This window comes from Episyrphus balteatus, chromosome 1, assembly GCF_945859705.1.
Source record: "Episyrphus balteatus chromosome 1, idEpiBalt1.1, whole genome shotgun sequence".
Classification (NCBI taxonomy): Eukaryota; Metazoa; Arthropoda; class Insecta; order Diptera; family Syrphidae; genus Episyrphus; species Episyrphus balteatus.
Genome location: NC_079134.1, coordinates 112,934,491 through 112,948,972, shown reverse-complemented (window position 1 = coordinate 112,948,972; position 14,482 = coordinate 112,934,491). Strand labels below are relative to the sequence as shown.

At 36.4% G+C, this 14,482-nt stretch overlaps 1 protein-coding gene across 1 annotated transcript; it reads left to right on the top strand.

Moving 5' to 3' along the window:
• Window positions 1–8,678: 8,678 nt before the first annotated feature.
• On the top strand, window positions 8,679–13,404 carry LOC129906982 (protein takeout). Its single transcript, XM_055982987.1, has 4 exons — window positions 8,679–9,068; window positions 12,496–12,733; window positions 12,803–12,936; window positions 13,006–13,404. The coding sequence occupies exons 1-4, from the start codon at window positions 8,987–8,989 to the stop codon at window positions 13,308–13,310; spliced, it is 759 nt and encodes a 252-aa protein (XP_055838962.1). The 5' UTR covers window positions 8,679–8,986; the 3' UTR covers window positions 13,311–13,404.
• Window positions 13,405–14,482: the final 1,078 nt, after the last annotated feature.

Here is a 14,482-nt window from a genome sequence, read left to right as displayed (position 1 = left end):
TCCTGATTGTCGCAGAATCTTGAAATTTGGTAGAATGGTAGAGATGGTAGTTTATACAAAGGAAAAAATTTAAAATTTGAGAATTTCAGCTAGGGGGCGTGGCAACCGCCCATTTCCACTGAATTTTCATCAAATATTATAGAGCACTCCTGATTGTCGCAGAATCTTGAAATTTGGTAGAATGGTAGAGATGGTAGTTTATACAAACGAAAAAGTTTAAAATTTGAGAATTTCATACAGGGGGCGTGGCAACCGCCCATTTTCACTGAATTTTCATCAAATACATATAGAGATTTTCAATTCTACAGACATACCTTGCAAAAAGAAGTGAAATCACAACAAAAACATTGCTGTTAAAAAAAGAGCCAAGTTCTCCTATGTTGAAATTATGCTGCACAAAAAGTACTGAGATGTAAAAGTGTACCAAGTTCTTAAGTTTGGGTTCTAATTCGTATCAATAAAATTTTAATTGTTTACTTGGCAATTTTTGAAATAACTTTAAAAATCGAAAATTAAAAGAAAAATTGACAAGTGAACAATTTAATTCAAGGGGCACGGTAGTGCCCAGCCATGTTCTCTAGCAACTTTGGCACTACACCCTTATTTACAGGAAACAACTCAGGTCATTTTCGACCCCCCTCTAACTTCCGCACCAAAGATGCCAGAAATTTCAAACTCGCTACTCGCTTTGTTGAGCTGGTCAAAGCCAAACTCCTCACAAAATTACAGCTTCTAAAGAGGAGTAGTTTCTGAGATATAGGGCTTCAAAAATCGCGAAAACCGTAGCTGACTCACTGACTCACTGACAGATGATCAAAATCAAAATTATGGAGAAGTTACCGCTATCGTAGAAACTTGAAATTTTACACGGTGTTTACTTGGCTATTTTGGAAATAACTTTGAAAATCGGTAATTAAAAGAAAAATTGTCAAGAGAACATCAAAATTTTATTGATACGAATTTGAATCCAAACTTTAGAACTTGGTACACTTTTACATCTCAGTACTTTTTGTGCAGCATAATTTCAACATAGGAGAACTTGGCTCTTTTTTTAACAGTAATGTTTTTGTTGTGATCCGGTTAACAGGAAATTTTCATTCCAGAAAATTCTATTTATTCTTTGCCGTTTTATTTTATTACGTCTCGCTTGAAGTGTTTATTTCGAAAATGAAAATTTTTCACATCAAATTTATTAAATACGCAACCTACGCCTACTTTAATGTTTTATTTTCTGCTTTTTTTTCTCAAGTATGTATACAGTAGTAACAAGTATATTTTTTTTCACTTTTTTTGTATTTCTATTTGGAATGAAATCCCATTCACAACAAACCCTTTTTGCTAAGCCCAAACAATTTATTTACCTAATTTAGTTAGAAAGAGAGGGCAAATGATGGAAATTCCTTATCAGACTTTTCGCTTCTTTTCCATTTCCCATCCCTTACAAATTCTAAAACTCTCTTTTCCTATGTAAGTACATATGTCCTTTTTGAAGAAAAAAATCTCAAACTTTAACCATCAGCATAAGACAGTTTAATGTTTTAAAAAAAGTTTTTTGTTTTGTAAAACCTTTGATGGCTTTTGGATTTCGATATAAAATACCTGCAAGAAACTTCGTGCTCAAAGTGTATTACTTATGGAGTTCACGTCGCGTCGGTGATGTTCTATGAAACTTAGCAATTATTTGCACGTACATTATCGGTAGGATAAATTTATAGATAAAAGGTAAATTAAGTAGATAACAAGGTCACCATAAGGAATTAAAGTAAACAAAAGTGAAAAGGTAGAAAAGATTTAGAGTTTAAAGCTTTTGACCACACCGGAAATGTATGCGGTAGTGGTACTGTATGGAAAAATTCAAAACTGGAACGTCAACGTTCAGGTGTGGATTTTTTTGTCATACAACTACCTGTACCGCTACCTTTCATGTTGTGGTCAATCCTTTAGAATTCACACAAAGTTGTACAGTTCTTTTTGGGGATTTAATATCGTGTCTGGTAATAAGTAAATCAATCATCTCTAAAGTGGAAAAAAATCGAATGAAAATTAAGAAAAATGTTTTTTGTTTAAAGGAAAAATTAATATGGTAATATCAATAAAACTCACACGGCAAATCTTTGTATCTGTTTGTTGTGTTAACTCAAATTGATGTATGCTATTCCGGTACCTTCAGGCAATTGACTTATGTTATATTGTATTTCTGAATTGAAATTTTTCAGTGTAGAATTAAGGTTAAAGCCAGAACTATAATTGTAGGAAGCAGTCGGAAGCTAATGTCAAATACACATTTGTTGTTGATTTCTTTGACTTTTTGACAAGTTTTCATCCGTCGAATGCGGTTGGGAGGCGCTGTTCCCCTCCATTTTGTCTGACGCATCCGACAATTATAGTTGTGGCTTAACCCGGGAGTTAACTAAATAACATAAAACATAATAACGAAAAATTGAAAATTAAAAAAAATTGTTTTATTTATATCGAATAAATTAAATAAATTAAAAAAATTCCCACAAGTCTCAATCTCAAAAAATGAGCCATTTCTGAAGATAATAATTTTTAAAATTCTGTTGTTGACCTTTGAATTCCATCTATACTGCAGTATTGCTGTTTTGCCATGAGTTGCATCATGTTGGTTTTTTTTTTTCTAGTACAATTGAGTTGAGTACAATTCTTCCTGGGAGAAAGCCTAAAATTAAATAAAGGTCATCGAGAAATATTAAGAAGAGTAAAATGCTCAATAAGCATCTAAAAAGCACCTTGTCTGAGCCGATTCGCGGGTTATATTCGAATTTCTCCTTTTTCGGGCTCTTGTCCCGCTTACGCAACTAAATATGTAGGATGTAGGTGTAAAGCTCAATATTGCGAACTGATTCTTAATTGTAACCATCAGCCTAAAAGTCATACGAAAATGTAGTGCCCGCCATAACTTCATAACTTTGGTTTGTAATAACTTCGGTTTTTCATATCTTCGCTGTGTGCATCTCTGCTGCGCATATCTTTAGTGTAAAATTCACAAGAACGTTTTTCTACATTATCTTTTAATGACCATAAAAAGTAAAAAAAAAAATACATTAGATACAACAATACATACTGTCGCTGTCTTCTGCGGCGGAGGTTAAAACTAAATGAAAAAGGTGAATACTATGGTTGCTATACTACAAGGCGGAGTAGAATCTCTACCTGTAAGAGAACAATCCGGAGGTTAGGAAAGCTGGACTGGGACCAGATGTCCGAGGATGACAGAATGAGGCTGCACAATGCTCGTGCCTTTATGGACAGGGAGGGCTTGGGAAAAGCTAAACTTATCCCAAACCCCCCCTCTTCAGAAATTCCGAGTAGTAAGACCGTGATGGGACCACCCGCCCCCCATGTTTCAAAACAAGGGAAAGGGGACTTCCCATCTACGTCGGGTGCTACTGCCTTGATAGCAAACGAGCAATCGTCTGAAAAGGACACTACCGACCTGAGCGTGAGGACACACGGCGTTGCGTCTGACAACTCATCAACCAAAAAGGTCGTATCGTCTGGTGGTGCGAGTGATAAAGTAGAGGGAAAAGGCACAAATGTCGAGGGGATGGATAAAATGGGGTGCAAGGATAACTTGGTGGGCCGTAGCCCACAGGTTACCCAAAACACCACCATCGATTCCGTAACCGTAAACCGTATGACCAAAGGCCAAAAGAAAAAAACGGACTTGATCACGCGGACACACGTCGTTGTGCCTAGCCTTTCTTCTGCCGAATCAGTCCTACCGCCTGGTGGTACGGCTGGTCTGGTCGGTGAGTTAGACAATACTGTCGAGGGAAAGGGCAAAGTGGAATGCGAAGCTAACTTGGTGGGCCGCAGCCCACAGGATAACCGAAACACTACCACCGAACCCGACCCCGCAAACCAATCGATCAATTCGACGTTCCAGAGCCTAGCTACGGTCATACGCAAAAAGACCAGGGCTAGACCGATTGATGAAAGCGAGATTCGCCGCCGTCAGAACCGAAACGCTGAGAAGATTGTCCGTCGCTTTGCTAAGAGGACTCCCGAGTCCCTCACGGCAAAAGAGCGAGTAGCACTGGACAAATCACAACAGCGTTTACGTGCAGTGGCAGAACAGGGAATTGAAAGCACACCTAGCACCTCCAAAAGAGCTAGGAACGATGCTAATTCACCTACCAGCTCTTCGCCTAACAAGACGAAGAAGAAGTATAGAACCTCTCAGGATAACGTAAAAGGTCACCACGTCGCTATAGCTGACTATGGTAAGCCTACACGTAAACTGACTGAAGACGAATGGCATCTCCTTGAACTAAGAATCCTGGAGCAAGTCAATGAGGCTATCGTCAAGAGCTGGACGGTTCCACTCTTCGGTAACCTCAAGACTGTCCATGGTTTCAAGGTGATGTGCTGTGAGAATGACGTGACTCTCGAATGGCTTCGGGAGTTCTTGCAGAAAACATCAGCTCCATGGCAAGGCGCCGAACTACGTCTCATCGACGTAAAGGAGATAAAAGATCTCAACAGACCTCTTGGAAGGCTGTTGGTCAAAGGCCCGGCCCTTCCCAGCGAACGGCTTGAGAGATACATCCTATCCCTGAATAGTGATCTCTTAAGCAGAGAATGGGAATGGGTCAAGTGCGAAAGAACGAATGATGGCACCGAAGTGGTGGTGAGATTGAGTCACAAATCTTTACCACTCCTGAGGAAGGCTGACTTTAAGGTACGCGTTGGGATCACTAGGTGCAAACTTAGATTGATTCGCAACGAGAGAAAACAGGTTAGTAATGCGTTGAACTTAAACTTTATTATATAAATGGAATTGAAAATCTTACAAATCAATCTTCATCATAGTAAAGCCGCAACTGCTAACCTTGTCTACCTCATGGAGAGTAGACAATACGACGTAGCCCTGATACAGGAACCCTGGGTTGTAAGAGGGAATATCAAGGGTCTACAATCTAAAGAACTACTGTTGTATAAGTCAAATCTTGACAGTCAAAATAGTAACCCTAGAACATGCATAGTAGCTAAGAAACAGTTTAATCTTTTTCTTCTAACTACTTACAGCAACATTGACCAGACTACGGTTAAACTGGAACGCGATGGGCTTCCAACGCTCATCTTATCTTCCACCTACATGCCGTATGATAGCATAGAAGGACCACCGGCAGATATCACTAAAACGTTGATATCTTTTGCAAGTAAGAACAAATTTGATATCATTTTAGGTTGTGATTCTAATTCACATCATGTGCAATGGGGAAGCACTGACATAAATACTAGGGGCGAGTCCCTCTTTGAGTATATTATCGAAAATAACCTTGTGGTAGCTAACAGAGGCAACACCCCCACCTTTGTTACAAAAACACGTGAAGAGGTTCTTGATATTACTTTGACGAATAACTCAGACACTTGCCTATTAGAAAAATGGAAGGTTTTAGATGAAATCTCTTTTTCCGATCATAGGCTAATAGAATTTTATATCCCTGATGCTGATAGGCACAATAAGCCCTTTAGGAATAATAGGCGTACCGATTGGCAGGTATTCAATAGGGAAATAGTTAAGAACCTCAGTCCCCTGAGGACTGATAATAATCTAGACCCAAATGGCTTAGATAAATTGACAGAGGAATTCACAGGAATTCTACGCGATGCATTGGACAAAAGTTGTCCTCTTATTACCGCGACGAAGAAAAACAACAAACCACCCTGGTGGACAGTTGAGCTCAGTAACATAAGAAAAGAAACTAGAAAACTTTTCAATCGTGCTAAACGCACTAGAGCTGAAAGTGATTGGGAATCCTACAAAACCAGTCAAAGAAAATTTAAGACAGAAACTCAACGAGCCAAACGCTGTTCTTGGAGAAACTTTTGTAGTACTATCGAATGTACAAATCATTCGGCAAGACTAAGGAAGATCCTCTCCAAAACAGTCACTCCTATAGGCTCCCTAAAAGGGCCTGATAACCAATGGACTGAATCTTGTCAAGACAGCTTAAAACTCCTAGTGCAAGCTCACTTCCCAGGTAGTAACTCTGAATTGGAAAATGTTTCCACAAACTCTTTGCACTCATTTTGTGAAATTCCTAGAGAAATTATTACGAAAGAAAAGTTGATCTGGGCCATCAACTCCTTCTCTCCTTATAAATCTCCAGGCCTGGACGGCGTCTTCCCCTTGATGCTGCAAAAAAGTAGTGAATTCATTATTCCATACCTGATCTCAATATTCCAAAATAGCCTACAACTGGGATATGTCCCTAAAACATGGCGTGAAGTCAAAGTTGTCTTTATACCTAAAGCTGGTAAATCCAGTTACACAGAACCAAAAGATTTCAGACCTATCAGTCTAACTTCTTTTACACTTAAAACTCTTGAAAGATTAATCGATATACATATCCGCAGTTATTTAAGACCGGAGACTATATCACCCTTTCAGCATGCATACACAAAAGGTAGAAGTGTAGAAACAGCCTTACACTGTGCAGTCAGAACAATAGAAAAGTCACTTGTGGTTAAAGAAAATACCCTCGCAGCATTTCTAGACATAGAAGGAGCATTCAATAATGTTCATAATAGTGCAATTGAAAAAGCACTTACTGATCTTAAAATAGAAGACACGGTCATAAAATGGATCGTGTGCATGTTGAAAAACAGACAAATAAATAGTGAATTAGGTGGGTCACATATAAAAATGTACGCATCTAGAGGAACTCCGCAAGGCGGTATTTTATCACCTCTTCTTTGGATTTTGGTGATGAATGAGATTCTCATCAAACTGAATAACAGCGGTGTCAAGGTTATAGCCTACGCAGACGATCTAGCTCTTCTAGCGACAGGTAAATACCTAACCACTGTAAGCGAACAATTAGAAAGCGCATTATCCAAGGTCAGTAACTGGACCAGGAGATGCGGTCTCAAAGTAAACCCCCTTAAAACAGAAATGGTACTTTTCACAAACAGAAGGAAAATTCCTCCTTTTGCAGTGCCAAAAATTGATGGCACCCCACTTAAGATTTCGGATAAAGCGAAATATCTCGGAGTGATCTTGGATAAGAAACTTAACTGGGGTCCAAACACTCAAGAAAGATATAAGAAAGCCACGTTTGCACTTTACTCATGCAATCGAATTCTTGGCAGAAACTGGGGACCAAATCCTAAAATAATCATGTGGATGTATACCGCCATTGTCAGACCCATTCTGACTTATGGCAGCTTAGTCTGGTGGCAAGCTCTGGAGAAATCCACGAACTTGAAGACCCTAACCAAAGTACAGAGAACAGCATGCATTAGCACTACGGGGGTGATGAGGTCCACTCCAACCGCAGGGCTGGAAGCAATCCTTAATCTCACTCCCTTAGATCTATTTGTACAAGAATTAGCAGCAAACAGCGCCCTACGACTCAGTCAAACCAACATTTGGAATACTAGTCAAAACGGCCACACTACGATCCTTTCTAACTACGTTGGCAACAACGTAAGTACAGATTACATGACCCCTTACTTAGACTTCAACAAGTCTTTTAATGTCAGTTTCCCAAACAGACAAGATTGGGAAAATAGTGTACCTTTCTCAAATGAGTCGACTATCGCCATCTTTACTGATGGTTCGAAAATGAATACTGGGGTTGGTGCAGGTTTTTACTCAGAAAACCTTAACCTTGCCAGTTCTTTCAGGCTCCCCGATCACAGCAGTGTCTTCCAAGCCGAGATATTGGCAGTGAAAAATGCTGCTAAACAAATATCCATGATGGCGATATCACCTGCTGACATCACCTTTTTCATTGATAGCCAAGCGGCAATAAAAGCGATTTCTGCCACCTTAATCAAGTCAAAGCTTGTTTCTTGCTGTCGCGAAGAGCTTAGGGTTCTTGGTATGCAGCATAATGTAAGACTCTGCTGGGTTCCCGGCCACAGTGATGTGTTCGGCAACGAAAAAGCGGATGAGCTTGCAAGGGAGGGCTCAGTTCTTGATCCCTCTCTCATAGACCATAACATCAGAATCCCACAATGTGAAATAAAACGAAATATTGTCAACAATATTTCACAAAAAACAAATGAAAGATGGAACCTCCTAGAATCCTGCGGTCACACCAGGAAACTATGGCCGAACTTCGACGAGAAAAAATCAAACAAGATCTTACTACTTAGTAAACCTTCACTAATAGGCATCTTAACGGGACATAACCTACTAGGATACCACAAAAAGAAAATGGGGCTTAGTACGGATGATCTATGCAGAGGCTGCGGCAATGAGGACGAACAGGAAAACACTGTTCACTTCCTCTGTCACTGCCCAGCACTCTGTCGCACTAGGAAAAAATTCTTAGGAAACTACTTCTTTAATGAATTAGAAGAACTTTCGGAACTTTCAGGCAATAGCCTACTGAACTTTGTAAAGTCCTCCAAATGGCTCGAACAACCATAGCATTCATAGGTTATCACTTTTTCATGAAGTTACAATACTTCAGGGTATCACAAAGGATCTACATTGATCTAAGTGTGACGGTAACAAGATCAACTGTCAGCCCATTTAACCTAACCTAACCTATGGTTGCTATACTAACTATATCTAGAACAATAATAATAAAGTTAATTTTAGCAACTTGCAGTTTATAGTTACGTTTTATTAGTTTTAGTTTGACCAGTTGCAAACATCTTCCAATTAAGAGAACTTCGTTTCTTGAACTAAGAGATTTAAAACAAAGCTTAAACCAAATTACATGAACTTTGTTAAACGTTGATCAAAGCTTTACTTTATCGCATAACGTACAAGCTACAAGGTGTGCGATAAAAACCTCAATCAAATGGCTAAGAGCAGACAGTGTGGTGCGTGTTTTCTGAATAAAGTAGCTTCTCATCGCCGTATTTTACATTTTTTAATTTGAATCCGAATACAAATGTAGGGAGAGTTATATTTTGATCCTTATAAATTTTTTGCGTTTCTTAGTTATACTCTTATTAAGCTAAAAAACTTGAATACTTAGAGAACAGAAAAGATAAAATGATAATTAAAAATGTGTTCAGTGTCACAGTAATAGTTACTGTTATTTCTATTCAAGCCATTGGTGTTAATGGAAAGTTGCGTAAGTGTTATTTTTTTAAAACAATTTTAACGTTTAAAGATTGAATTTTGAGACTTTCCTGAGTTAAATTAACTCTCAATATTGAGAATAAAACTATGAAAAAATTCATTGAGTTTGTGTTAAAATTATTCGAATGCAACAATAAATTATTCCATTTATTTTTAATGGTTTGTTTTATAGCGAACTTGAAGGATTAATTTAATTTTATTTATTTTCTTAAGTTTGAATTTTGATGATAATGCGGAATGAATTAGATAGGTAAATAATAACATTATTAGGGAAACATACAAGAAGGGTGGAAGTAGGTATATACTCTTTTAAATATTCGCTATTTATATTTTTTCTCATTGCGATATTGGGAGTTTTCAAATATTTGTAAACTTAACTTATTACCGAATAAAACGGTTCTGCTCAATGTTGATTAGAATAACAGTTAACAGTGGCTTCATTATCATTATTGCTACCCCTCTATCACGACGATTACACGATTTCAAGAACACTTAAATCTATAAACGCCTTATTGCCGTATTGATCAACATTCAGCCGGCGCATCGTGAGTCGTCGTTGGCTTTTAAAGAAATGTAGCCTTGCGAATAAAATTATACAAAGTAAAATTTGAATGCCGCGAAGCACGTCGACATCGAGCCCAATGAACTTCAATAATGAATTAAGGGCATTTTATTGAAGATAGAACAGAAAGAATATAAAAACATATATTTTGTTTGCACACACTGACCGGCAACCATAAATTGCGTTAATTGCAGTTTACCTGAGCTTTGTTTTTTTGCTTTCTTCTAAATCTTGTTATATTTGTGATAATCATGGCCAAATGCATTTAACAACAACTTGTCCATGAATTTTGCATTGGCTCATGTTGATGTTGATAATAATCGTGATGAGATGGCAAGACTTACACAATAGAGCACTACATAGCACATTCAGTTACAATTACAACACATATCTATGTAGTATTCATTTTCAAAGCAGAACGATGTGGTCAACAATGCATTTTTTGTTTCAATATTTTTTTTTGTGTTCGGTGCTCTGAGCCATAGATGATTTGCTCATACTCGTAAGTCATTTTGTAGTCAAAACAAAACAAAAAAATGAAAACCAGCTACTTTTATAATATGCATTAAAATAATATATGTGATTAGTTATTCTAGACTGGTAACTAAATTGGCCTTGTATCGACTTCGCGACTTCTACTTGCCGATAACAATAAGAAACCTTTTTTTTTTAAAGAGGTAATTTTTGATGTTAATTGTTCAATGTTTTTATTGAAAAATAATTATAACTCATCAGCCACCTTTTTATATTCAGACACTCTTAGATAAATACATGTAGGGGAAATGTGCGGACAGTGAGACACTTTTTTTTAAATTTGAGAAAGTTTCTTTTTTATCTTAACCAAATTTTGGAGTCATTTTAAGACATATTTTATCTTAATATTGCAGAAATTTGCTGTTTTGATACTAAGGCCGAGTGTGAATTGCGTTAAATAGTTGACACCGTGTAAAATTTTTGACACTATCTGGCTGGAACATTCACAATTTTTTTATAGATTTTTTAAAGGTCTACTCACAGAGATAATAGTGATTGTCGGGGGTGCTTCACTGTCGAAGGGTGCCGGCTCGACCCTAGTAGAAAAGTAATAAAATCTTCTTTCATATTGAACACGATATCCAAAACTTTTCATTCAAAAATCTACAATATGACTTCTAAAAGCCACCGAAGCAGATTGAATTGATTTTCTATCGTCACACTCGTTAAATCTAATCTTTAAAGATTTTGACTTTGAAAGACAGATTAACAAAATGTAATTTTTAACACATATAAACAACTAAATACATTAGTGTTGGAAGCTATTAAACCTTATTTTGATATAGTGAATAGTTCACAAGCCAAGATAAAAAATGAAATAACTGTGTCACACCCGTTACAATGGAAATACCCAAAATTCACTTTTTAATTTTACCTAAAGGAGCCTTAAAATTTCCAATTTCACAAGATTAAGATCCAAATTTTAATATATCGGAAATCAAAGCTTTAGGCTAGGCGCACACATGCGATTTTAGTCGCGCGATTATTCAGTCGCAAAAATGGATCACAAGGATTTCAATGCCTGTGCCAGTGGCGTACGTTGAGTCGTCTTGGCCCCGGGGCAAGACTAAATTTTGGGGCCCCTTTGATATTTGGTGGCCCCTTAGATACAAAAAAAAAGTACGTATACGCCATACATTTTTGTATGGCTTATTTATTTTTAGGTTTATTTTAATGTTTTAATATGTTCGTAATGCACTTTGCTGTACCTACTTAAAATTTTTATCATAAAAGTATTAAATACTTGTACTATGGACCCCCAAAATTAAATATTTAGAGACCCCTAAAATAATTTTTTTTTAGCTTAGAATTGATAGTTCTTGGGGCCTCTGTTCTGAAATAATGTGTACACATTTGATTTTCCATCATCAAACATAGTTCATTTATTTTGGGGCCCCTGAAAAATTTATTTTTGGGGCCTCAAAATTAAGTGCTTATAGAGGCCCCTAAAATATAATATAATTTTTTTGGAGCCAAGAATTAATAGGTTTTGGGGCCTCTGTTCTGATGTAATATTCGGAATGCCACCAATAATGTAATGTTTTTATCTTGGGCCCCGATGTATTTATGTTGGGGCCTCTAAATTGATATTTAATTTTCCATTTGATTGTTTTGAACCACTGAAGTAATAGCTCTTGAGGACCCTCAAAAAATTTTTGTCATGTCATCAGAAAATTTGATGAATATTTTTGGGCTCCTTAGTAAGAGATTTTGGGGGCCCCCAAATTTATATTTGATTGCCTCTCAACTAAAGGGATTCCTGAAAATTTTTTTTTTGGTACCCTTCTGTCTCCAGTGGGGACCCTGAGGTCGGTCGGTGGCCCCGGGGCGTCGCCCCGCTTGCCCCAAGTGAGTGTACGCCCCTGGCCTGTGCACACACATGCTTCCTGCCATTAAAAATTTGAAAATTGTGTCTACAGTCATTGAAATTGTTGTCATCTAATTTGCGACTGAATAATCGCGCGATCACTATCGCATGTGTGCGCCTGGCCTTAAGGAGCGAGTTAAAGGTCAACTAATCTGTCCGGAGCCACAGCCTAAATACAAATTTGCATATAAAAACCCTAGAAAATTTTGAATTCAAAGAGCAAGTTCGTGCGACCCAGTCGTGCATTTTGTTCTTAAACCTCAAACAAATAAACTCATTCCCATTTCCCCTAAGAATAGGTATCTATTATTACGAGTATATTATAAGCGTTTGAAAAGAAGATTTTAGTTTTGTTCTTATATAAATTCAGCAATTTAATACGAACATAAAAGCATTAACACAAATACTCCTATTCACGATTATTACCTATATCTGATTTTCACATTTTGCTTTTAGCCTCAACTTTGAAGAAATGTTCCCGAAATGATCCCGATATAAATGGGTGCATTATAAAGGCCGTTAATATAGTGCGTCCCTTATTGGCAACTGGTGATCTTGGCGATGGATATCATACACCACCCTTGGAGCCTCTTCTTTTAGACAATATTGAAATGGGTAGAGGTAGACAATTCAGAGCAACATTTAGCGATATCCAAGCCAGAGGTGGAAGTGATTTTATTATAGATAAATTGAGGTAAATACAAAAAACCTACTCGTACATTTTCTAATTCGTCACAGAATTTGTAAAAATATATTTCTATAGCGCTAACACATCTACTATAGCTTTTGATGTTGCTATAACCTTGCCGAAGATTTCATTTATTGGAAAATACTCGCTTCGTATAAAACTTCTGCTATTAAATATTCAAGGTGCCGGAGACATGAAAGGATATTTCGGTAATTAAAATACAAAATAACATGCATTTTTTTTTTACATATTTATTATTATTATTTTCTTTTTTTCAGAAAACGCAAAAGCTGACGTTCAAATGCGAGGATCGAAATACTTCAAGAATGGCATTGAATATGTGAGATTCACTAAGATGCCTATTAGAATTAAAGTGAGCAATATGAAGTTACAATTGGACAATTTGTTCAATGGTGATAAAATTTTAGGAGAAGTAGGTAACTCCATAATAAATGACAACCAGGATCTATATTTGAATGAAATAATACCTGGTCTTGAAAAGGGTCTGTCTCAAAAATTTCTCCTCATTGCAAATGAAATTCTTGAGACAGCAACTTATGATGAAATGTTTCCACCAAATTAAGTCGTAATTAATTTGAAAATATCATTAAAATACTGTTCATAGAATTTAAACTTTGAATCAAAACGACAAAATACACCTTTTGAAAAGGATTTAAAGAAAAAATCGAGTTTTACTTATTTGGGGATTCACTGATTTTTTTTTAATACTACAAAACATATAAAAGAAATACATTATTATTCAGACAACGTTGTCATCTACAATATATAAAAACAAAAAGTAAGTTGTATAAACTTTTAGTTTTGAAAGTATAGATACATATATACAACAGTCGGAAAAAGTATTTTGACAAAATGAACATTTTTCTAACTGATGAGAATAATCTGTAAAGGTTAATAATAAAATAAGGAAGTTGACGTTTATTTATTAAGTATATTATGGTGAATCTTATGATGGTCAATGTCAATCATATAGTTGGTATTATGCTTCGAGGCTGCATTTTTTGTATACAAAGTACTAATTTTTGAGGGAAAAAAGTATTTTGTCAAACGTTCTTTTTCAACGTTGGTATGGTAAGGTAATGCATTTTACGAGTTTCAAGCACGTATTAAACTGACGGACTTATTAAGGCTCCGATTTGTAAAAAATTGGGCAAAACGGCGGAACTTATCATTGAAATTAGTGCATCTTCTGTTGCAAGTCATAATTTCGGTGTGTCTGTTAAAAAATCTGTGGAGAACTGAATTTATCGCGGGAAACTAAAAATTACCAAATATACAAACACAAAAATATAATTATACTATTCAAAATTTACCACAAATGGACAAAAAATGAAAAAAATGCACTAAAAAAATTGAAGCATTTTGAAGAATTCACTTTATCGCGGATTGACTCCAAAAAGTCTGAATTTGGAAATGCCATTCTTTCATCAAAAACTTTGTTAGCAAAAGTACCCTTTGCATTGAACTCAAAGAAGACAATTTTACCATGTTTATGGAAAGATAATACAGTATTTATCTCATAAAACAAAAATTGAAAAAAACTGAATTCTCAAAAGAACATATTGGTATGCTTTTTTCACCCAAAAACAAAGTTTTATAGACCACATTCTCATAAATTTCTATCTCAATGATCCGGGAAACGAAAAGGAACTGTTGAAGCTCCGTAAAAATTTGGTCAAGTTTATTCCAGAAGCGAAAAGCACAACAACATGTCCCTTTGAGAATTAAATTTTT